At 43.8% G+C, this 23,580-nt stretch overlaps 3 protein-coding genes across 3 annotated transcripts in view; all 3 read left to right on the forward strand.

Annotated features, from left to right (window-relative positions):
* The window catches only part of LOC308281112 (trans-1,2-dihydrobenzene-1,2-diol dehydrogenase-like), a 32,866-nt gene extending 32,089 nt beyond the window's left edge, over positions 1 to 777 (forward strand). The window contains exon 7 of the mRNA XM_080721203.1: positions 65 to 777. Coding sequence (XP_080577329.1) covers positions 65 to 174 — 110 coding nt within the window. The 3' untranslated portion in view covers positions 175 to 777. The remainder of the gene's footprint in view (positions 1 to 64) is intronic.
* A 5,186-nt stretch (positions 778 to 5,963) lies between these two features.
* LOC308281941 (uncharacterized protein) lies at positions 5,964 to 13,754 on the forward strand. The gene is made up of 3 exons (XM_080722283.1): positions 5,964 to 6,258; positions 7,350 to 7,500; positions 11,098 to 13,754. The coding sequence occupies exons 1-3, from the start codon at positions 5,980 to 5,982 to the stop codon at positions 12,180 to 12,182; spliced, it is 1,515 nt and encodes a 504-aa protein (XP_080578409.1). The 5' UTR covers positions 5,964 to 5,979; the 3' UTR covers positions 12,183 to 13,754.
* Positions 13,755 to 15,665: 1,911 nt separating this feature from the next.
* LOC308281771 (uncharacterized protein) lies at positions 15,666 to 22,969 on the forward strand. Its single transcript, XM_080722057.1, has 3 exons — positions 15,666 to 16,018; positions 19,693 to 19,834; positions 21,272 to 22,969. Exons 1-3 carry the CDS (start codon positions 15,734 to 15,736, stop codon positions 22,387 to 22,389), a joined length of 1,545 nt encoding a protein of 514 aa, XP_080578183.1. The 5' UTR covers positions 15,666 to 15,733; the 3' UTR covers positions 22,390 to 22,969.
* The last annotated feature ends 611 nt before the right edge of the window (positions 22,970 to 23,580 follow it).

Genomic DNA, 23,580 nt, shown 5'->3' on the forward strand with positions numbered 1-23,580 from the left:
TGTGCTGGACATCAATTGAGCTTGGTTAATTGACATTAGGAGTGTCCCATTTCTCTTCCTATAGGGATGAAGGAGAGTCCAGGCATGTCGCACGCAGATTCTCTCTTACTGGCTGAGCTGGAAGATGAGGCTCGTCGGCAGGTGGGAGTGGTGTACCAACAGGACGACCATTAAACACACACACACACCCCCATGCCAGCACCCTTGTTTAATAAAAGGATTCAGTCCTGGGGACAATGTGTTCCTCACAAAGTACATTTTGCACTGAAAGACCAAGACCTGTGACCTCCCTGCAAGAAGGCTACTTCTGTATGAGTCCAGACAGTAGATTCAATGTGACAATAATGTGATGCCAATCCATATTTAAACTGGCTTAAAGGAGTAGTTCACCCCCAAAATGAAAATGTTTCTATTGATTAGTCACGCCATGGAGACTTGAGTTCAATCAAATCTTTTTGTATTCATCACATTCCTAAGACAAAAATGTGATTATAGTAAATTTACCCCCATTGATTCCGGATGGGAGGGTAAATGTATTGTTATATATATATTTTTTCTTAGGAAAGTGACAAAAAAATATTGAACTCAAGTCTCCATGGTGTGAGTAATCAATAGAAAAAGTCATTTTGGGGGTGGGGGGGCAAGAATCTGATTAGAGCTTTACATTTTGATATTAAAATATTGCCCTTTTTTCTACAAATTAGCATACTAAAAATGTTTTCTAGCGGTAGAGGTTGACTTTATGGCAAAGCCCTCCAATATGTACTACTAGACCCATAATTAATAGAAATTGTATTAAAGACACGTTCAGGACATAAGTGCTCATCTCTTTTATTGATGGAAGTCCAGACAGATCAGTACACCACATTTTAAGTATTGTATTACCCTTTACATGTTAGACCTCACAGCCTCGCATCATAATCAAAAGCAGGTGGACAGTTAAGACACAGCTTGGTCACTGACAAGACCGAGCGAGAGAGAAAGAGCGAGTGATGGCACCGCGGTGTAGTCTTTTTGAGTCATAAAACTACAACGTTACGTCATTCCTCGTGTCCCGACACATCTCTCTGTTTTTACTTTCAGACAGATAGGCTCTTCACCCTGTTCACTGATTGGTCGATCTAGACCAGTCAGTCACGGTGAATAGGACTCCACCGTGACGGACTATGATGGCCTTCACTTATTTTCTGACTTGAGGTGGAAAGCGCTATCCACCTCAGATTTGCGGTGGATAGCTCTTCACCGCAGACTCTGATAGAGGCTTAAGGAGGATGAGAAGGGGGTTCGCTCCATGATCCACTCAGGTTGAAGAGGGACAGAGTTACATCCTTGCAATCGCACACCCTCTCTGGTCCCCAAAGAAAGACCCTCAAAGTGCTCATTCATAACAATCAACTTTCATGAACCATAGAACATATAGCTCTTAAACTTGGGATATTATCCTAATGTAAATAGATGTAAAGGGCTTTCGAATACTTCTCTCACAACACAAAAATAAAATGAGTAACTGCACTGAAAGACCTCTGTAATACACAGACATCCAAAACTAACATTTTTCTAGAGTTAGACAAAATATAAGTAGTGTTGGATGCCCAGAAAACAAAAAACAAACAATCCACATTCGCAAAAAGTCAACTATAATACAGAAGAATGTAACATTGTCTACAGTAGATTGGGAGTGCAACACTTACAAGATAAACTCTTAAAATACAGTGAAAGCTGTTATAAGAGAACCACATACATACTGAACTTAGACAGGGGGGGGGGGGAGAAGCTGGACAATGTTGTTGCTGCACTATTGCCTAAACTTGGTTGGAGGTCTGGAGTCTGTAAGCCCAACAGAGCCAACAGAGCCAGGCAGGCTGCATCCAAAGGCAATTATGAAGAGGATTCTTGCCTGCATGGTATAGCCTTTGCTGAGCTAGTAGCATACCTAGAAGACACGAGTAGTGATGAGGACAATGCTCATTTCTTCAAATTGGTTGACATCACTCAGCTGTACAAGACCAGACTGGAACAGCTTGGTCTGACTGTAGAGAAACGGATTCATACCACCAGACTGAAAGACCGACTGCTTTCTGTGCTTCCTCATCTGAAGGCACATTCACAGGGAAGAGACACACTTCTGAGTTTTGAGAAGGACATCAGACCAGCTCTCCTGATGGCCTGTCAGCATGACAGTGATGCTGTGCCTGTGCACTTAATGCGTGCAGCACAGGTGGTGCGCAAAGAGATGTTTGATGCAAGTTTCTCCTTTGATGGGTCAATCCAGGAAAACTGCCAGCAGGGAGCTGTGCCACCATCTCTCTTGGCTCTAGTCAACATGATAGTTGATGAGGCAAACATCAAGCATCAGACTCAGATCCAAACAACCACCACAAAACCTGCATTATCAATCTCCCAGTTATTGGTGTTCAACAGCATGAAGCACGCACGGAAAGTGGATTCACCAAGCTTAGCCCGTCACAGCCGCAGCCGAGAAACTCCACTCCCACTGTACCTGTCCCTCAAGATCCATGCATTTACACAAAGTAGGGGGCTAGTTGACACACTGTTCAATCTGGGTTTGTGTGTTTCCACAAAACTTGGTGAATCCACTTTCCGTGCATGCTTCATGCTGTTGAACACCAATAACTGGGAGTTTGATAATTGCTTGGATGTAGATCTCACTATTTCCATAGATAGTGCATTGGTGACTTCAGTTCCTACTGCTAGAAACCTTGGTGTGGTCCTGGACAGCCAGCTATCATTCAAGGCACACATTGCATCAGTCACCCGGTCCTGTAGGTTCACACTCTATAACATCCGTAAAATCAGACCCTTCCTCACCCAGGAGGCAGCCCAGCTCCTCATTCAGACATCTGTCATATCAAAGCTTGACTATTGTAACTCTCTCCTCACTGGTCTCCCGGCATGTGCACTTAAACCTCTCCAACTGATCCAAAATGCCGCGGCACGACTGGTCTTCAACCAGCCTAAGTTCTCACATATCTCTCCCCTTCTCCGCAGCCTCCACTGGCTCCCGGTTGCGGCCCGCACTGAATACAAAACACTGATGCTGACCTTCAAAGCAGCCAAAGGTATGGCTCCTCCATACCTCCAAAACCTGATCAACCCCTACACCCCCACCCATTCACTTAGATCAGCCAACACAGGTATGCTGACAGAACCCTCGCTAAAAACTCCAGGGCAAAAATCCACTCGTCCGAGACAGTTTGCCCTCCTGGCCCCCAAGTTGTGGAATAAACTCCATGTCGCACTTAGAACAACGGACTCACTCGCTAGCTTTCGCCGTGGACTGAAGACTCACCTTTTCAGACTCCACCTAAACCCTTAGCACTACAGAAAAAATCATTGACCATACATGAAGCTAGTTAGCATTTGTTTTTGTTTTTAGGTTTTTAGAACTTTGATTATATTGTGTTTTTTCTAGATAGATATCCATTTGCTTTTGTTATATTGTTGATGATGTACTGACATATTATCTTGTTTATTATTGTGATATTATCAGCTTATTGTAAGTCGCTTTGGATTAAAAGCTAAATGCCTAAACTGAAACTGTAAACTGTAAACTGTAGGCTGGGTAGGGTCTATCACCCTGTGACAATTCGGCATGGTTGAGACAAAATCACTACGGCAAAAGAGTGAATGGACTAACTAAATAATAATTACTATTTTAACATTATGTAGGCCTATTTTATCTTTCAATATTGCTGTTTTTAGTTTTGGTGATAGACAAAACTCTTTACCTACCCTCGGAAATCGCTTTGACAGTCACGTGGGCATGGGAAAGTGGATAAATGTCCCCTGATGAGGACACGCGGGCGGCGCTCTAGGCTGCCTCCATGTCGACGGACGGAATCGAGTGCTCCTCCTTTTGTTAGTTGCTCCAAGTAGCCCCCCTTTTTTTTTGGTTTGGGAAAGGCGATAAATGTGTCCGAAGGAGGATGGGCGGGCGGCGCCAGGCTGTCTGCACGTATGCTAGTGCCCTCGGCATAGCATAGATGTCGAATCGAGCGCCACAGCTTGAGTGGGCTAGAATAGCCCTCCCCACTTTATTGGGAGCGTGTCGCTGTTTCTACATGTCATGTTTTCGACACCCACCTCTAACCCTCGTCCGTGAAGTGAGTCGCTAACCCTCCGGTCTAAATGATGGTCGTTCGAAAGAGCGCGAATTTGCCAGCAGACAGAGGTACTTTAAGTGTATGTTGACAAAGAAAAGGCATTCGTTGACTTACGATAGTGTACCGATTACTTATTTTTAGCATCAACACGGTCGCTACTTATGTTGGAATGGACAGGAAAATGGACATAAATCCTTGAGACTGGAACATTTGTTTTTATTATTTCACCTGATTCACTAGCATCCAGCTCCATCGAAGCTAAAGGTAAGCTATATTATTTACTGCCTTATTGCCACTATATGTCTGGCAGTGTTGAAAAATGTACTTATCAATACAGTACTGCAATGCATAACACTACAGTGTTAAAGTAAAAGTCCGGAATTAAATTGACTTGAATTAATTACAGCAACGCGACGCTTGTAGATCTGCTATTTTCAAACAGCCTACACAGTTCTTGTTGGTGTTGTTGGCGTGATATGACCAGACATCAGTGGTGTAAAGTAACTAGTACATTTAAAAGTACTGTATATTTCCAGTACTCATACTTCTACAACCCTACATCTCGGATCCAAATATTGTACTTTTAGTCCACTACAATTATTTGACAACTTGCGTTATTATAGTTACTTTGCAGATATACATTATAATATTATAAAACATATATAGAACAATTTAGCCTTATTTTATAACTATTTAAAAATAGCCCATCTTGTTTTAAAAGGGGCCATCACTTTGCAACACAATAGAATCGGCCTGTCGCCATGATTGCTGATAATCACATTGAAGCCATTATAAGGTGCTGGTGGGTAAACACTAGGCACGATCATTGTCATTTTGTGTCTACAACAGTACTGATTTCCCCATACATTTTAGGCAGATTACCCCACCCCCCTGCCGCTTAACACATTAAGAAAACAACAATCACCAAAACTTTCTAGTTTATATCCATGATAATACATTGTTTCCCTTTAAAACCTCACTATCCACACCTTTCAGTTCACACAGATTTAATGTCTTTGCTAAATAGTTACTTTATTAATTTTAAATCATTGAATCGTATCGTATCGCCATGAATGAACCATATCGTCCATGTATCGTATCATCAACCAAGTATATGATATGTATCGAATCGCTATTATCGTTACCCCCCTACTATTTACAATAGAACGGACAGGGGGAGGTAATAATAGGGGTTGTTTTCTTTTATCATTAAGTCCAGGTTGACTTGTCAGACAGTCTGATACATTAAAACAAATATCATAAACCGTTTGTACGACTATGGGGCTGTTAAGTATGACATCATTTTGTAGGCAGAGGAGAATTTCTGCCCCCAGTTTCCGTGAATCTTTTTACTATTTTTACTATTTACACATTTTTCTTCTCTTTGTTGTTGAAAGGAAAGTGTTAGAATTATACTTTAGTCGTTATTTTTGTCTCGGATCTGTTGAAAATAGCAAGGGACAGAAAATGCTCTGGGGGCAGATTCTCCTCTGCCTACAAAATGATGTCACGGCTTAAAAGCCCCTATAAAGCCCTGGTTTCTATTTACTGTTCACTGCTCAAATCCGGTCAATCATCCCGCCTACTGTATCCGATTATTTCAACATATGTCCATGCACGCAAACTCACCGTTTCCGTATCCGCCTTAGAACCGGATCTGCAGACTGAGAAAGGAATGTAATCGATAAGTCAAGCTCGTTGCAGTTCCTACTCCATACAGTAGGTGGCCTTTTAGCACTACACCGGAAGCAAACAGAAGAAGAACAAACATGGTGGACTGTTGACAACGACGACAACAACATCGACTAAACAAACCTATTTCTTGTTGAACAGCGACTGTTGAAGTGATCCACTCATGTCTACCAACAGCAGCAGCAGCGACTCGCTCCACGCCCAGCTGGCCGCGGTGATCGAGGTCCTGGCGAACACCGCGGTGGCAGAGATCTGCAAGCTGGTGGATGATGGCTACGCGGTGCTGCGGCTGGAGATCACCCAGAACCAGAGGGAGATGGACAGCCTCAGGAGGAAGCTGCTGCTCGCCAAGTTCCACACATCCAGACGGAACCACAACCACAACAACAACCACCTGGACAGACTGAGCGCTCTGAGACGAAGCAGCAGCAGCGCCGTGCATGTGAGACCACGATCATGAGATTATTTTGGCTTTGAACATTAATTTGGAACATATTTTGATTGAGTGATTGAATACTATATTCGTCTGACATGTAAACAGCCCGAGGTACACAAAAAGGTCCTGGGGAATAATGTTTCCATTGTGGTCCTATGTATTCAATTCATCAACACAGCATAAAGAAAATACACCAACATCAACAAATACAAGGCACAAAGGATTGATTGATTGATTGATTGATTGATTGAATAATTTATTAGAAGGTTGCATAGGAAGATGTACAGTTTCATGACCATGTACAAGGTACAAGGTCAACTAATAAAGGAGATCCTAGTAAGCTTTTGGGCGTATTTACCCAGGAACCACTTATGTATCTCATATAATAGATACATAAAGTGTTGACAAACGTCAGCAGTTAAATGACAACTCCATTCTATGGGAAATTGCATTGTCTTCCCTTGCGGTCTCCTTTTTCTCAGGCTAGTTTTTAAAAGAAACCAGTGATTCACATTTTTAATGCATAGTCAGTGTCAGTGCATTTCATGTTTGTGGCAGAGTAGTACAATGATTGTTCTATATTTGGATACTACCAGATTGTTAGGCTCCAGCAAGTCTTCAGAGCAATTCTGTATTGCTCTCAATACAAAATTGCAGTATGCCTGAACATCTTGGCTACTAGTCAACAGATTAAAGGAGTAGTTCACCCCCAAAATGACTTTTGTTCTATTGATTACTCATGCAATGGAGACTTGAGTTCAATCATATTTTTTTGTATTGTCACAAATAATAATATGAAAGAAATGTGATCATTGTAAATGTACGCCCATTGATTCTCGATGGGGACCCAAATGCACTTGGGCCCCCATCCAGAATCAATGGGGATTGTCTTAGGAATGTGACACAAAAACAAAACATATTATTGAACTCAAGTCTCCATGGCATGAGTAATCAATAGAAAAAAAGTCATTTTGGGGGTGAACTACTCCTTTAATTCATACAGATGATTGATGATTAATGAGATTATGGAAACATAACTTTGATCATTTGTCTCGAATAATAATGAAGATATGGCGATCGTGTGTTAATTGTGACAGGTGAGCCGCGGACCTTCGGCGCCCAGCAGAGCCAGATGTAACCCAGCGACCAAGAGCTCAACACAGGGAACAGGAGGAGAGGAGGAGGACGGGGACCACGGCTTTCCTATCATCTTGAGCGTAGAGAGTGGTGACGGCAGCACACTTAAAGGTTAATACAAACATTTTTAAGACTTGAATTCTACAATTCAAGTCATAAATGGTTCCTACATGAAGTGGTTCCAGTGTAAATAAGCCGTAAAGCTTACTAGTATCTCCTTTAGTTTACCTTGTACCAGTGAACTGTACGGTGCCATGGCATTGGTCCGACATCTCATTGTTCCTACTTCCCATTAGTCTGAATCTGGTGAATGTTAACCTGGTAAAAATACTGGCCCTCATTTATCAACGTGGTGCAGATCAAAATTTGGGTGTACACCGAAATTTAGGGAAGTCTCGACATTTATCATTTCAACTTGACTTTGACGTTGGCGTAGGGTAGGATGAAATCTCACGTCAAGTCCAGAGGTGGTGTAGGATTCATCCTACACCACTTTGTTCCATTGTAGACGTGCGGAGCAGCATTGTCTAATTATCTGACAGGCAATGGACACATGTATCCACTCGAAAATGTTTATCCAACACAATAATAAATAATCCTGTGAAAATATAACATTTTATAAAAGCATAGCCTATAGCCGGCTACATCATGGACATTCACGCCGATTTTATTTCCAAGTTACAATGACAAGCATTAAGCAATTTAATTTAATTGAATATGGAAGAAATCTACTGTTAATTGCTTTAACAGTCTAAATCTTAAGATTGGAGATCTGGCTCAGAACAAGCACATATACGAACGCCATGCGAGAGCATTTTCGGGACCAGCGCAGCGCCGCTGTGAGTCGTGAGTCCTTTTAAATATGGATAAAACCAAAGGTCCAAACCTGGCTGTGCCCAGCCCAGCGCACACACGCTGCGGATGATTTATTTGGGGGTCGACCACGGCCCACCGGGGAGAAGACCAGCCCGCGCAGGAACGGTACATGATCGCTAGTTCAAGCAGTCAAACGCGCATTGCGCTCGTCGCCGAAATTGGGTTAAATTAATATCCAAAACGTAACCGTGGGGTCTCTCAATTTATACAGTAGCTACTGTACACTATGCTGGAGTTAATGATGAAACCCGACGTGGCGAGCCTTGAGATCATGGCCATGGGGAATTATGATTGCTTGTAACCAAATGAACGCGCTCTGTCTGCACACGCACAGCATGGGTAGGCTATGGTTTAAATTAATATATCCAAAAGTATTCATGGCAGTGACTTGTGTCATTCATGTCGGCTGCAGTGCTATAGCCTCCTTGTCAAAGATTGTACCGTTGGTTAATCCCACATTTCCAGTCAAAGACTGCTGTGTAAACCAAAATGCTGCTGTTCCAAGTAGCCTAGTTGCGTGTGTAGGTGTGTGCGTGCGTGCGTGCGTGCATGTGTGCGTGGTCTGTGTGGGACGCGGACATGGGAGTGAACCGAGTGAACTTGAAGCGTGGAGTAAACTATTGGCTTTCCTTTCGTTGTTAGGTCGTATTCGGGTTGTTCTGGTCGTAAAATCGGGGCGTTTTGAGAGTAATTAAGGGCGTGTTATTTAAATTTCAGCCTGCGCATTTATCAACGCTGGGATCAAATGTACGCCAGGTGTGTCTGTTTAGGACGTTTTCGTGAATGCCGTGCACACGTTGCCCTACGCAAAATTTGGTGAAAAAAATAGACCATTTTTTACACTCCATTGATAAATGAGGGCCAAAATGTCTAAACCTAAACCTAACCTCAGTAAAACTATACCTAAACCTAACCCTAACGCTAACCCTAACCTCAGTAAAACTATGACTAAACCCTAACCAAAGTAGGACTAATGAGATGTATGACTTATGGACAGTCCCCAACTGTACTGTCATGAAACTGTACTTTTTCCTATGCAACATCTATCTATAAATGCGAGAAGTCTCTGCGTGTCTGTCTGTCTGTCTGTGTGTCTGTAATCCGCGTATCTCGAGAACCGTTCGTCCCACCGGCTTCAGATTCGGCACGCGCGTTCCCCGCCGCGGCACGGAGTGCAGTGCCGGGTCTCGACCCGACCCGACACGCGGTTTTCCCGAACCGGCGCGAAACGTTCGGAATCTCCTTATGCGGGGTTGATTGTTGACATCAGGCTGTTCCGGAGGAAATCAGCGAAAGCTCTGACTCATTGTGACATCACTTCATAAAAGGCTCTGACATCACGTACGCCACATGAGTCAACAAAAAATCTCTGTGAGTGTGTATGTGTGTATGTAATCCGCGTATCTCGAGAACCGTTCGTCCCACGGGCACGCGCGTTCTCCATATATGGGCATAAAATGAATGCCCCCATATATGGGCATAAAATGGATTGCAGACAGACAGATACAGATATCTCCATATATGGACATAAATGGACAGAGGCAAACAGATGGTCAAAGATCTCCATATATGGGCATAAAATGGACGCAGACAGACAGATACAGATATCTCCATATATGGGCATAAATGGACACAGGCAAACAGATGTTCAAAACGGGTCCTATGACAACAGGTATAATGAGGTTTGCATTAAAGGGGGAACCGGCACTGTGTCTGCAACACAGTTGGAGGCACAGACAGATACTCCATATATGGGCATAAAATGGACGCAGATAGACAGATATCTCCATATATGGGCATAAAATGGACCAGAACTATAACTGCAGTGATGTCCATATATGGACATAAAATGGACGCCGACAGACAGACAGACAGATACAGATATCTCCATATATGGGCATAAATGGACACAGGCAGACAGATGGTCAAAACGGGTCCTATGAAAACAGGTATAATGGGGTTTGCATTAAAGGGCGGGACATTCATTCCCTATTTACATCGTTCCCGAGTTGGCCAGGTCGCCGACTAGACGCTGCAGCTTCTAGTTCTAATAAATTCTTCATCAATCAATCAATAAATTGATCTGATACCCTGAGTGTTGAAGCTGCCATTCGTGAGGTCCCCTTCCCCCTTCCCCAATGTCCTCTCTTTAACTCATTGAATGCCATTTCAAGATGGCCCCCAAGTACCAGACTGCCACTATCCTAGATTTCTAGTGCACGGATCAATTTTTAGTGCACGGATCGTGCACGCCCATGCACCATATATGCATCATATGTGTAGTACTTTTTAACAGCTTTCAAACAAAAAAATCCGCTTGGAAATCCGTTCAGGCATTCATGAGTTACAAGCCTTCAAAGTCAGACAAAACAGCCATTTTTGACATTTTGAAAGATGTGTTTGTTTGTTATGGGGCTACACATGCAATTTCACAATTGCGATCATGCCTAAGACATTTGAGGCATTTTTAGAAAATTTTTTATAAAAATTTTTTTTTTTTTTTCAAAATGGCTTCCAACTCGGGAAACTCGGGCTCTGGCAGCCTGGGACTACTGTAATAACTCGGGAAACTCGGGCCTTGGCAGTCAATGAGTTAAATACAATAGCAAAGGCTTTCAAAAATAGCCTTTTTACAATGAACTATAAAATGAGGAACAACTTAATCGATTCACGCTAATCGATTCAATGATTTTCGAATTAAAACACATAAATACATGCTCCTTGATTACTTAATCAGTAAAGTAAATGATGGAATAATTGCAAAGACAATAAATTATAGTTGCATTTTCAGAAGTGTGATAACCAAATGATAATTGACTCTTCTCCTTTCAGACATTCAACCCACTGTCAAGCAGGGAAGTGACACAAACACAAGGGCATCTGCAAGCACGCTGTCCTCCAGACCTATCACTGTAGAGCCTGAGAATCATCTTCACCGCGCCCAGCGATCCAACACCCGTCACCATAGTAACGGAAGTATAAACAGATTCTCCAACACCACAAGTCACAACACGTCTCAGTGGGCAGAATCTGGTGCAGGCATAGAGGTGTGGAATAACACTGGCAGCCTAACCACAGGGAACTGTTCTCTGAACCCTCCACATAACTCAGGCCCACATCAAGAGGGGAGAACTGGGAGCAACACTGATGGCAGAGAGGGTTCTTCTGGAGCTACAGAGCACGGGGGAAGAGACGTTGCTCCATCCCTGGCTGGTAATCTGGACTGGGAACCTGATATGGTGGTGGTGGATTCTGTTCCAATTAAAGTGGAGGCAGACATGAGCTCAGAGTGGAGCATAATAGACAGGGATGGGACAACCAGGTCTGTCAAACAGAGACTCCAGAAACATGGGAGAGAGGAGGAGCTAGAAGCAGCACGCTCAGCCCCAACATTGAGCACAGAGACCTTAGACGGAACGACAGGTTTCCAGTCAAGTTTTGTTAATGTGAATAGTGCTAATTCCTGCGACACCCTCTCTTTCTCCTCCTCGTTCTCTGCAAGCAAACCCCCCAGGCAGGTTTTACACCCTCAGGCAAACCGAGGAGACGATCAGTCTTCGCCCCTCAACGATATCGTCGCTTCCTCCGCCAGGGGAAAGGCTAGCAGGCTAGTGAGCTCCATCCCGCCTATGGCGCTGACCGCCCAGCCAGCCTGTGATGCCAGGGGTCAACCGCTTCGTTGCGAGCTCTGCGGGAAGACCTTCAGCAAGTTCCAGAACCTGCGACAGCACCAGCGCATGCACACGGGCGAGAAGCCGTACGCCTGCCGCCACTGCCCCAAGCGCTTCTCCCACCAGCATCAGTGGAAGAACCACGAGCGAATTCACACCGGAGAAAAGCCGTTTCGTTGCCCCGTCTGTGGAAGGTGCTTTGTGCAGTCCAGTAACATGAAGAGACACCTCAGCGTCCACACGTGATGGCGGTGTTGCTACAGCATTCAAAGAAAGAGAATGAGAAAAGAAAGAAAAAGTCTCTGGTGCTGAGCAGAACAAGAAGGGGGCTCACGCGGCATCAGCATGCGATAGAGGACAGATCAGTGAGGTGATGGCGGTGGTGCCTCAAGCCTGTATTACACTTTGTTGTAACATAGACTTATGTGCTTTGACAATAGCAGATCTATAATAGATGTAAATCGTCTGCTTTCTGTGCGCGACACAGGCTCACAGCTATGTGTGACAGATGAATGAGGTGATGGTGCATGGGTGTTACAGGGGTTGACACTAAGGTCTCAGAGGCACTTGCCCAAAGGTCATGCCCACTTGCCCGAAAAGTAAATCGTCCATTATAAAATGATAGGTGAGATTTTAATTAACACTCAATTTAACACATTTCTTTACTTTCTAGTTCTGTGCGATAAAAAAAAGTCGTACTTTACCTCAATATTTCCAAATCCAAATATCTACATAGCTATGATTGAATATGTCTATGGTTTCACACTAGTTATTTTACATTTTTACGTGTATCAACAGTAAAAACAGCACATTATAGGTAAACAGTGCTCTTTTTACATTCCACAGACCAGAAGACGGAGTGCTCTGGCCACGTTCAGATGTTTAGACAGATATCTGGTGTTGTGTTTGTGTCCGCTCTCAAATGAGCACTTGTCCAGTCAGGCAACCTGAAAGCAAACTTCACCTGCCGGAAAGTTTTATTTACCTGCCGAGGGCAGGTGGGAAAGCCTTAGTGTCAATCCCAGATTAGGTCAAAACAAAAGTAACTGGGGCAAATGTATACATATAAGAAATGTATGGGCAACAGAAATGGAGAAATGGGCCAATGAGTATTAAATTGAACAGTAAAAAATGGATCAGCAATTATTTGCACGACACCGCTGTGTGACAGTATACAATAAGGGGTTAATAGATTTGTTGATAATGAAAAAGTGCTTCTCAATTATTCAATGAATGTAAAGTAATCAATAGAATAATCTCAAAGACAATAATGTATACTTGCAGCCCTAGCTAAACACAGGTTCCCCAAATGCACCTGCGCCCACTGATTCACAATAACCAATCTAATCCTCATTTGACATTAAAGTTCGAACTAAGATGGTATGGTCAGGCCATGGGCATGCGTTATTGATGTGCATGGGAGGTAAACCGGATCCGGACATTGGATTCAATGAGAGTCAGCTGGACCAGCTGAGACAAAATCACCTTTTGTCTCACATTTGTTTTTCAATGTGCAGTTGTGCACACTACATCATTGTAATGAGGCATCTAAACAGCACTATATATTGTTTCTGGCTTGGCAATATTGCAAGATTTGGTTGTCAGACTGTCAATGATCGACAGTCTCTGGATACTTTTGACACTTTCAGAAATGTACTTTGTGCTCTTTAGATACTTCGATACAATGATACAGTGTACACATCAAAAAACAACACAGCAGAAAATGTGTAATTTTCCTGGACCGGGTATTTTACAAGGGTCACTTCAGAAATTGTCTTTGTTCATAAGATGGTCCACATGCTTACCAGCAGTACTAGAGGTCCTGGTAGCTTAGAGAAGCTGCAGTTAGCAGAGGTCCTGGTAGGATATAAAACCAGCAGTACTAGAGGTCCTGGTAGGATATAAAACCAGCAGTACTAGAGGTCCTGGTAGGAGATTAAAACCAGTAGTACTAGAGGTCCTGGTAGGATATAAAACCAGCAGTACTAGAGGTCCTGGTAGGAGATAAAACCAGCAGTACTAGAGGTCCTGGTAGGAGATAAAACCAGCAGTACTAGAGGTCCTGGTAGCTTAGAAAAAATGCAGTTAGCAGAGGTCCTGGTAGGAGATAAAACCAGCAGTACTAGAGGTCCTGGTAGGAGATAAAAACCAGCAGTACTAGAGGTCCTGGTAGGAGATAAAAACCATCAGTACTAGAGGTCCTGGTAGGAGATAAAACCAACAGTACTAGAGGTCCTGGTAGGAGATAAAACCAGCTGTACTAGAGGTCCTGGTAGGAGATACAACCAGCAGTACTAGAGCTCCTGATAGCTCAGAGAAACTGCAGTTAGCAGAGGTCCTGGTAGGAGATTAAAACCAGCAGTACAAGAGGTCCTGGTAGGAGATAAAACCAGCAGTACTAGAGCAGGGGTCTTCAACAGGGGGTCCGGGACCTCTAGGGGGTCCTCAGAGTTACTACATGGGGTCCTCCAAATCTGTGTGCTTTTTTCTCCTTTTCTATATTAACCACTTAAACCCTAGCGTCCATATTCTGAGAACTTTAGCCAACAAAATAGCAGATCTACAAGCTCACAACTATTTTCGGCAAAGAGGTTTGGTGTAGAGGGGAAAAAGAGCAGACTGAGTACAGAGTGAAAGATCAAGTTTATTGACGGTTCAAGTGGTTAAATATCTGGAAACACTGACATGAATCCAAAATACACTGATGATTGTGCTGTCAAATGATGAAACTATATGGTATATATGGGTTGTGGGGGTCCCTGCTTCATCTCTCGCTCAACTAAGGGGTCCTTGGCCTGAAAACGTCGAAGACCCCTGTACTAGAGGTCCTGGTAGGATATAAAACCAGCAGTACTAGAGGTCCTGGTAGGAGATAAAACCAGCGGTACTTGAGGTCCTGGTAGGAGATAAAACCAGCAGTACTAGAGGAACTGGTAGGAGATAAAACCAGCTGTACTAGAGGTCCTGGTAGGATATAAAACCAGCAGTAGCCTACTAGAGCAACTGGTAGGATAGAAGGTAAGTGAGTAAAAGGCAATGTTTTGGTATTTCAGACTGCATATTGTGCATAGGCTGGCTCATGTTTTGTCATCGTGTTCTTGTTTGATTTTACTACTGTTGTAACTTTTTTGATATTAAGTGCTCTAATAAAGTATTATTTTTTGTCAGAACCTAACTATTTCATTCCATCTTTATTTTGAATCTATCTGTTCCTGTGTTTTACCTTCTTGCCTGTTGATTGATGACAACTAACTTCACCAATGTCTGAGGATCAATAAAGTTGCAATTTCTCTTAATAGTAAACACACATGTGACACTGCTTGCTGGTATTGGATGGATGGCGGTTAGCCAAGCCATGTATCCAAAAGGGACCGTACCTATGTTCCCCAGGTTCTATGTTCCCCACTTTCTTACCACCTACCCCTACCCCTAACCCTAACCCTAACCCTAACCATAACCTCACTAAACTAATGCTGTGAGGTGGGGAACATAGAACCTGGGGAACATAGGTTGGACCCCATCCAAAATACAGTATAGTCATGTTGATATCGGGGCTTTGTCATCGAACTGAGTGTGTGTGCGCAGTGCACTGTTCATGAGAATGAATGAGCTGCAAAGCCGTTGCAGTTTCTACTCCATGCAGTAGGTGGCCTCAAAACTCTAAATAAATACCCTTTGAGCAGCACCAGCACCACACCGGAAGCAAACAGAAGAACAAACATGGTGGACTGTTGACAACAACATCCACAAAACAAGCCCATTTCTTCTCGAACAGCGGCTGTTGAAGTGATCCACTCATGTCTACCAACAGCAGCAGCAGCAGCAGCGACTCGCTCCACGCCCAGCTGGCCGCGGTGATCGAGGTCCTGGCGAACACCGCGGTGGCAGAGATCTGCAAGCTGGTGGATGATGGCTACGCGGTGCTGCGGCTGGAGATCACCCAGAACCAGAGGGAGATGGACAGCCTCAGGAGGAAGCTGCTGCTCGCCAAGTTCCACACATCCAGACGGAACCACAACCACAACAACCACCACCTGGACAGACTGAGCGCTCTGAGACGAAGCAGCAGCAGCGCCGTGCATGTGAGGGACCGTACCTATGTTCTAGCCGCAAATTGCAACACTACATTTTATTTTAATCGGATGAATCTAGGGTTGCAATACCTCCCATAGGCAGCCAATGCATCAAAACGGTTTTTTGCTATCTGATTGTATTAAACGACTTCAAACTCACACCAATATCGTGGCTCTATGGAAAGCTTGGAATTTACTCTTGCTATCTGCAAAGTGTTTTTTTTCCCTGAAAAATCCACCGTAGAATTGTCATGATTTCTTTTCTGTCAAGAAATCCGAGCAGACATGGTTTATTTTCTAAGTGTTGAACTTCGGAAGCGCTCGTCTTCTATTACGCAGCGTCCCGCTGCCTCCTGCATTATGTGACATTTAGAACCAGGCAAAGAAGGTCTCAGCAAGAACAGTCACCAACGTCATCTAGGCTCCATGGGTGGCGGACGTGGCCAAAATAACATTAGCGTCTATGAGCACTTCGTCACTTCCGCCACCCAAAAGTGTCATGGCGGCGTCCCATGGTGTGCCAAATTCTGGGTGTTGTCTGTTCCTGCCTAACCTTCCTTGGAACCAGGTGGTGGTACACAGGAGGACCGCTGAGTGACTTCCCACAAGCGCTTCCAATCTCCAGCACAGCAGAAAAAATAATCACCTGAAGCCAATTTCTTGATAGAAAGTAGCTCCTAACATTTCCACGGTGGATTTTTCAGAAACAAACACTTTGCAGATAGCAAGAGTAAATTCCAAGCTTTCCATAGAGCCACGATATTGGTGAGTTTGAAGTCGTTTAATACAATCAGATAGCAAAAAAACGTTTTGATGCATTGGCTGCCTATGGGAGGTATTGCAACCCTAGATTCATCCGATTAAAATAAAATCTAGTGTTGCAATTTACGGCTACCTATGTTCCCCAGGTTCTATGTTCCCCAGGTTCTATGTTCCCCAGGTTCTATGTTCCCCACTTCCCCCCAAAAAAGGTTCTATGTTCCCCAGGTTCTATGTTCCCCACCCTGCTCCTCAAAAAAAGGTTCTATGTTCCCCACTAAACCAAATAAAGGTTCTATGTTCCCCGCTCACCAAAAAATGCAGGAAATGGTGGGCGCAAACCAAAAATGCAGGTAATGGTGGGCCCTGGGCAATTAGCCTTCGGTATATCCTTTTCAATAGAGGCATGATCAACATTAGCCATCATCTGCAGTTTCCAGGTGCTTTATTTATAAAGCAGATAGGCCTACAATTATACAAGCTGAAAGGACAACTTCACCCATTTTCAACTATCATCATATAATTGGTCTTCACTAATGCTTATTATAATATGTTATAACTTTTACTCTGTGTGTCAGAGGAGGTCTGTGGACACTACCAGTGACATAACAACTGGTGGCCCCCATCTTCACTTAATGTGGCCCACAGGTTAACATCAGAATTCTGATATATTGTTGATTTCAGCTGTCAAAAAACACGAATCCTAATTCAGGTGCCCAGTTGTCCAGGTGCCCACATGTCCCTATAATGAACAGATGTTTCCACCCCTAAGTGCCCACTCGACTAGGTGCCCACTTGCCAAATGCCCAGTCATCCCAAAAATATGGTGCCCAGATTTCCCTATAGTGCCCCCCTGTCCCACTATATAGTATTTGCAATTGTTTCTTGCATTTTTGTATGAGCGGGGAACATATAATCTTTTTTTTAGGTAAACGGGGAACATAGAACCTTTTCTTTGTGAAAGCAGGTGGGGAACATAGAACCTGGGGAACATGGAACCTTTTTTGCGTAAATGGGGAACATAGAACCTTTTTTGTTGGGGAAAATGGGGAACATAGAACCTGGGGAACATAGGTTGGACCCCGCATGTGAGACCACGATCATGAGATTATTTTGCCATTGAAAATATTTTGATTGATGAATTGAATATTTATTCAGACAGAAAATCTGAAATGTAAACAGCACGAGGTTGAGCTTAGACCTTGTACCAGTGAACTGTAGGCCTACTGTCATGAAACTGGACCTTTTCTTATGCAAACTTCTAATACATTATTCAATCAATCAATCAATCAAAAACGTGTTTCCATTGTGATCCTATGTATTCAGTTCATCAACATATAGGATAAATTTAGCCGCAAATTGCAACCATAGATTTTATTTTAATCGGATGAATCTAGGGTTGGAATTCCTCCCATAGGCAGCCAATGCATCAAAACAGTTGTTTGCTGTCTGATTGTAATAAACAACTTCAAATTCACCACCCACCTATATTGGGGCTCTATGGAAAGCTCGGAGTATCTTCTTTCTATCTGCAAAGAGTGTCTTTCATAAAACTCCACCGTAGACATGTTACGAGCAACTTTCTGTCAAGAAATCCGAGCAGACATGGTTTATTTAAGTGTTGAATTTTGGAAGCGTTCGTCGTCTATTACGCAGCGACGGCGTCCCGCTGCCTCCTGCATTATGTGACATTTAAAACCAGCTGGTACACAGGACCGCTGATTGACTTCCCACAAGCGCTTCCAAACTCCAGCACTTAGAAAAATTAATCACCTGAAGCCAATTTCTTGATAGAAAGTAAGTAGCTCCAGTCCTAACATGTCTACGGTGGATCTTTCTGAAACAAACACTTTGCAGATAGAAAGAGGATACTCCAAACTTTCCATACAGCCCCAATATTGGTGAGTTTGATGCCGTTTAATACAAACAGATGGCAATTCTTTTTTTGATGGCTGCCTATGGGAGGTATTGCAATGCATAAAATCTATTGTTGCAATTGGCGTCTAGGATAAATTCACTAATGCTTTTTATTGGATACTTTATTTGCGGTTTCGCAGGAAAAATAAACAATCACACTGCTGTATTACCTTGTGCTGTCCTTGCTTATATTAAATCGCTCTGGAATCAGTCTGGATTAAGACAGTCTGCTAAATGCCTAGATTGAAAATTGTAAAAGGTCTGCCAAGAGGACCCAAGAAAGCACTATGGCTTGTTTGCATTGGGGTCCTTTGTACTCAATTCTTTGTCAAGGAAATGCTGCCTCCAAAACTCTTCCATTCTTTGATTTTTCTTGATCACTTTTGATGCATTTTCTTTCTCCTGACCTTTTTTTGTTGTGAGCTTGTAGATCGTCTATTTTCGGCTAAGAGGTTTTGTGTAGAGGAGAAAAATAGCAGAGTACAGTGAAAGGTCAAGCTTATTAAGTATTGACGGTTCAAGTGGTTAAATATCTGAAAACACAAATTGACATGAATCCAAAATACACTGATGATTGTGCTGTCAAACGAAAACTATATGGAAACAGGTTGTGGTCCCTGCTTCATCTCTCTCTCTCAACTATGGGGTCATCAGCCTGAAAACGTTGGAAGACCCCTGGTCTATAACATAAGACATCTATGATGTCAGACGTCAGTCATATCCATATTTGGGAAAATAATTTGTCCAATTTAAACAACCAACCGCAACTCGAATCACACTGCAAATTAATTCCGTCCTGGGCGAGGTCACTTTTTCGCCCTTAGGGCGTCTTACAGGTATACTAATGTTTTAAAAATAGTCGAAATCTAAGCCAAGCCAATCTACAAGCTGTAGATCAGCTAATGTTCAACAGATTCATACAGATATAGATGTTTAGTGACTATGCAAAAAATGAGTTTGATTATCTAAAATATGTATGTAAAATATGTATCTATTAATTGTGACAGGTGAGCCGCGGACCTTCGGCGCCCAGCAGAGCCAGATGTAACCCAGCGACCAAGAGCTCAACACAGGGAACAGGAGGAGAGGAGGAGGACGGGGGCCACGGCTTTCCAATCATATTGAGCGTGGAGAGTGGTGACGGCAAAGGTAATAAAAACCTGCACAGCCTCCATCTTGGGAGCTGAGCCAAACTAGAAAACAGCAGAATCATGAAGCAAAAGTAGGGGGCTCGCAATTGACTTTAAAAAGCTATCCACAGTAACAAACTATTATAAAGAACTATTATGTCTTGAATAGGGTTGGGACAATAAGCGATATTATCATTTAACGTGATAGAAAACACTCAGGATAATCGTATTGTGGAGATTTAATGTATCGTGATATCGTCCTCTGTCATGCACTGGGATCAATTCACCTTTTATTTGCCGAGCAGCATTTCCGGTACCACTTAAACACTCTATAACTGGTAAAAGGTACTTGGCGTCTTTTTTCCACTCTCTATCAAATGTCTTTGCCAAAAAATAGCCGATCTACAAGCTCACAATGTGAGCTTGTAGATCTGCTATTTTTTTTGGCAAATGTTTCGCCCCAGGATAATGGATTTTGATTATCGCGATAATATCGTAAATCGTGATTTCTTTTGTCACAATAATCGTGATATGAAATTTTCACAATTGAACTGATCCCCTGGTATCAGATGGTAACATACTACTGAGTGTTGAAGCTGCTATCCGTAGGGTTTCCTACACAGGTCTCCTGCATGAAAGACTAAATGTTTACCTCTCTCATTCAAGACCCTGTTCCCCTGATTGGGTCAATTGGGATACATTGTGCTTATGAGCTTCGGACTGTACTACTTATCAGTGCGTCCACATTTGATTGCGTGTGTTTCCTTACTTCTGTATTAATTTAATTGTATACATTGTAAAGACATGTTTCTTGATTATTTAATTAACCCATTCAGGCCGGGAACACATTTTGCTGTTTGGGAGGGGCTTACAGTACATGTACAGTATGTAGCAACATATTTGTTTTGTAGGCTAATTTCTGATTTAGCCCTATTCTATAGGTTAGGCCTAAATAAGTGAAGTCATTGATGTAATAATTGCAAAGAACACAAACGATAATTGCAGCCCTACTCTGCTCATCCTCTTGGAGCAGAGTAGAGCTGCTGACACCCTTGAACACGATATGCGCTGTTCTAACGGAAGCGGCAGAAGTGCTGCGTTTAAGGGAAGATGCGTCGGGTGCGGGTCTGTTAACATCCCTTAGTGAAACAAACAAAAATAGATTGTAGCTCTTAACGCAGTCTCCGAATCCATAAGGCGAGCACAACCGACGGAGCGGGAGAAGTAGAACAGATGTTCTCTAGCAGGGAATACGTTTGCAGGAACACTGCACTCTGGAAAAAAAGACAACTTCTGGGACAATTCACGCAGTGTTAGCCCAGTGTTCACCTCCTAAACATAGAACACTCATATTGCGCCCAGGCTTTCCTCTTCGCAGACGAGTAAGCCCTGCTATGCGAGGTTAAGCTGTTGATAAGTGTGATAACCGACTGATAATTGACTCTTCTCCTTTCAGACATTCAACCCCCAGTCAAGCAGGGATGTGACACAAACACAAGGGCATCTGCAAGCACTCTGTCCTCCAGACCTATCGCTGTAGAGCCTGAGAATCATCTTCACCGCGACCAGCGATTCAACACCCGTCACCACCATAATAACGGAAGTATAAACAGAGACCATGCATCATCTAATCGCAACAACAGATTCTCCAACACCACAAGTCACAACGCGTTTCAGTGGTCAGAATCTGGTGCAGGCATAGAGGTGTGGAATAACACTGGCAGCCTAACCACAGGGAACTGTTCTCTGAACCCTCCACATAACTCAGGCCCACATCAAGAGGGGAGAACTGGGAGCAACACTGATGGCAGAGAGGGTTCTTCTGGAGCTACAGAGCACGGGGGAAGAGACGTTGCTCCATCCCTGGCTGGTAATCTGGACTGGGAACCTGATATGGTGGTGGTGGATTCTGTTCCAATTAAAGTGGAGGCAGACATGAGCTCAGAGTGGAGCATAATAGACAGGGATGGGACAACCAGGTCTGTCAAACAGAGACTCCAGAAACATGGGAGAGAGGAGGAGCTAGAAGCAGCACGCTCAGCCCCGACACTGAGCACAGAGACTGTAGATGGAACTACAGCTTTCCAGTCAAGTTTTGTTGATGTTAATAGTGCTACTTCCTACGGAGACCTCTCATCTTTCTCCTCGTTCTCTGCAATCAAAACCCCCAGGCAGGTTTTACACCCTCAGGCAAACCAAGAAGACAATCAGTCTTCTCCCCTCAACGATATCGTCGCTTCCTCCGCCAGGGGAAAGGCTAGCAGGCTAGTGAGCTCCATCCCACCTGCAGCTCTGCCCGCCCAGCGAACCTGTGACGCCAGAGGTCAACCGCTTCGTTGCGAGCTCTGCGGGAAGACCTTCAGCACATTCCAGTCCCTGCGGCGGCACCAGCGAGTTCACACAGGTGAGAAGCCTTACGGCTGCCGCTACTGCCCCAAGCGCTTCTCACACCAGCATCAGATGAAGAACCACGAGCGCATTCACACCGGAGAGAAGCCGTTCGGCTGCCCCGTCTGTGGCAGGTGCTTCAGCAAGTCCAGTCACATGAAGAGACACCTCAGCGTCCACACGTGATGGCGTTGTTGCTACAGCATTCAAAGAAAGAAATAATGCACATTGTACGTCTCTGGTGCTGAGCAGAACAAGAAGGGGGCTCACACAGCATCAGCTGAGGACAGATCTGTGAGGTGATGGCGTTGCTGCCTCAGATTCCACACAACAGAGTTCAGATCAGTGAGGTGATGGCGATGGTGCCTCAAGCCTGTATTACACTTGGTTGTAACATAGACTTATGCGCTTTGACAATAGCAGATCTATAATAGATGTAAATCGTCGGTTTTCAGTGTGCAACACAGGCACAGTGCACACAGCTACGACATGTGCATGGGTGTTACTTTGGAGCAAGGTTGTACATATAAGACCGGTATGGGCAACAGAAATGGGCCAAGAAGCATTCAATTGGACAGTAAAATGTGAATCAGAAATGTTTGCAAGACACCACTTTGTGACCAAATTCTTGTTTCTTTGTTCTTGTTTTTCTTTTTATGTATGAAATTGCTTGTGATATTGTTATGTAAAAAAGGTTTTATTGGTTCGTTCAGTATTTATTCAAATGTGTAGCCTATGTTAAAATTTGAAAAGCACTAAAGCAGTGTTTCTCAACCACTGTGCCTGGGGACCTTTGGTGTGCCACTGAGAAGGGTCAAGTGTGCCCCTTGAAACTGCTTGAAAGCCAGTATTGTATTTATTATTTTAAAAATGATTTAAACTAATGAAAACAGCTGATCTACAAGCACACAACGAGGCGTTGTGTGCTTGTAGATCTGCTGTTTTCACTACTGTTGTGCGACAGCCTTGTATGATGAAGCAGGGCTTTACTTTGCGAAGAAACGTACACATTTGAAACTTGGGGATACAAGGTTTCTTCCCGACAGTGACGATATTTACACCTCCGTATAATGTTGGTGTGCCCATGGATTCTTGGGACATGAAAAGTGTGCCCATGCAGAAAAAAGGTTGAGAAACACTGCACTAAAGAGACACACTACTGTGAGTGAAGGGAGGGCACGGACAGGTCGGTGTCCCTCGCCATCTCGGGCTTGTGACGTCCCTGCACGAATGCCGGATGTCGGGCCGGCGACACAGTGTGTGTGTTGTGTGCGCGCCGCCGGTGCAGCAAGGTGCTGCTGCTGGTGGTCTGGGCTCTCCGTGCCGTCCTGGGACAGCAGCCTGCGGCGGTCCGCCTGGTGGCGTCGAAGGGATTGG

The sequence above is a fragment of the Nannobrachium achirus genome, assembly GCF_963921795.1.
Source record: "Nannobrachium achirus genome assembly, chromosome: 3".
Taxonomy (NCBI): Eukaryota; Metazoa; Chordata; class Actinopteri; order Myctophiformes; family Myctophidae; genus Nannobrachium; species Nannobrachium achirus.

Excerpts from the sequence above, each read along its gene's own strand:
- LOC308281941 (XM_080722283.1), top strand. The coding sequence starts at position 5,980 with ATGTCTACCAACAGCAGCAGCAGCGACTCGCTCCACGCCCAGCTGGCC. Across the intron at positions 6,259-7,349 it reads GCAGCAGCAGCGCCGTGCAT|GTGAGCCGCGGACCTTCGGC; the intron begins GTGAGACCACGA and ends TAATTGTGACAG. Across the intron at positions 7,501-11,097 it reads TGACGGCAGCACACTTAAAG|ACATTCAACCCACTGTCAAG; the intron begins GTTAATACAAAC and ends TTCTCCTTTCAG.
- LOC308281771 (XM_080722057.1), top strand. The coding sequence starts at position 15,734 with ATGTCTACCAACAGCAGCAGCAGCAGCAGCGACTCGCTCCACGCCCAG. Across the intron at positions 16,019-19,692 it reads GCAGCAGCAGCGCCGTGCAT|GTGAGCCGCGGACCTTCGGC; the intron begins GTGAGGGACCGT and ends TAATTGTGACAG. Across the intron at positions 19,835-21,271 it reads GGAGAGTGGTGACGGCAAAG|ACATTCAACCCCCAGTCAAG; the intron begins GTAATAAAAACC and ends TTCTCCTTTCAG.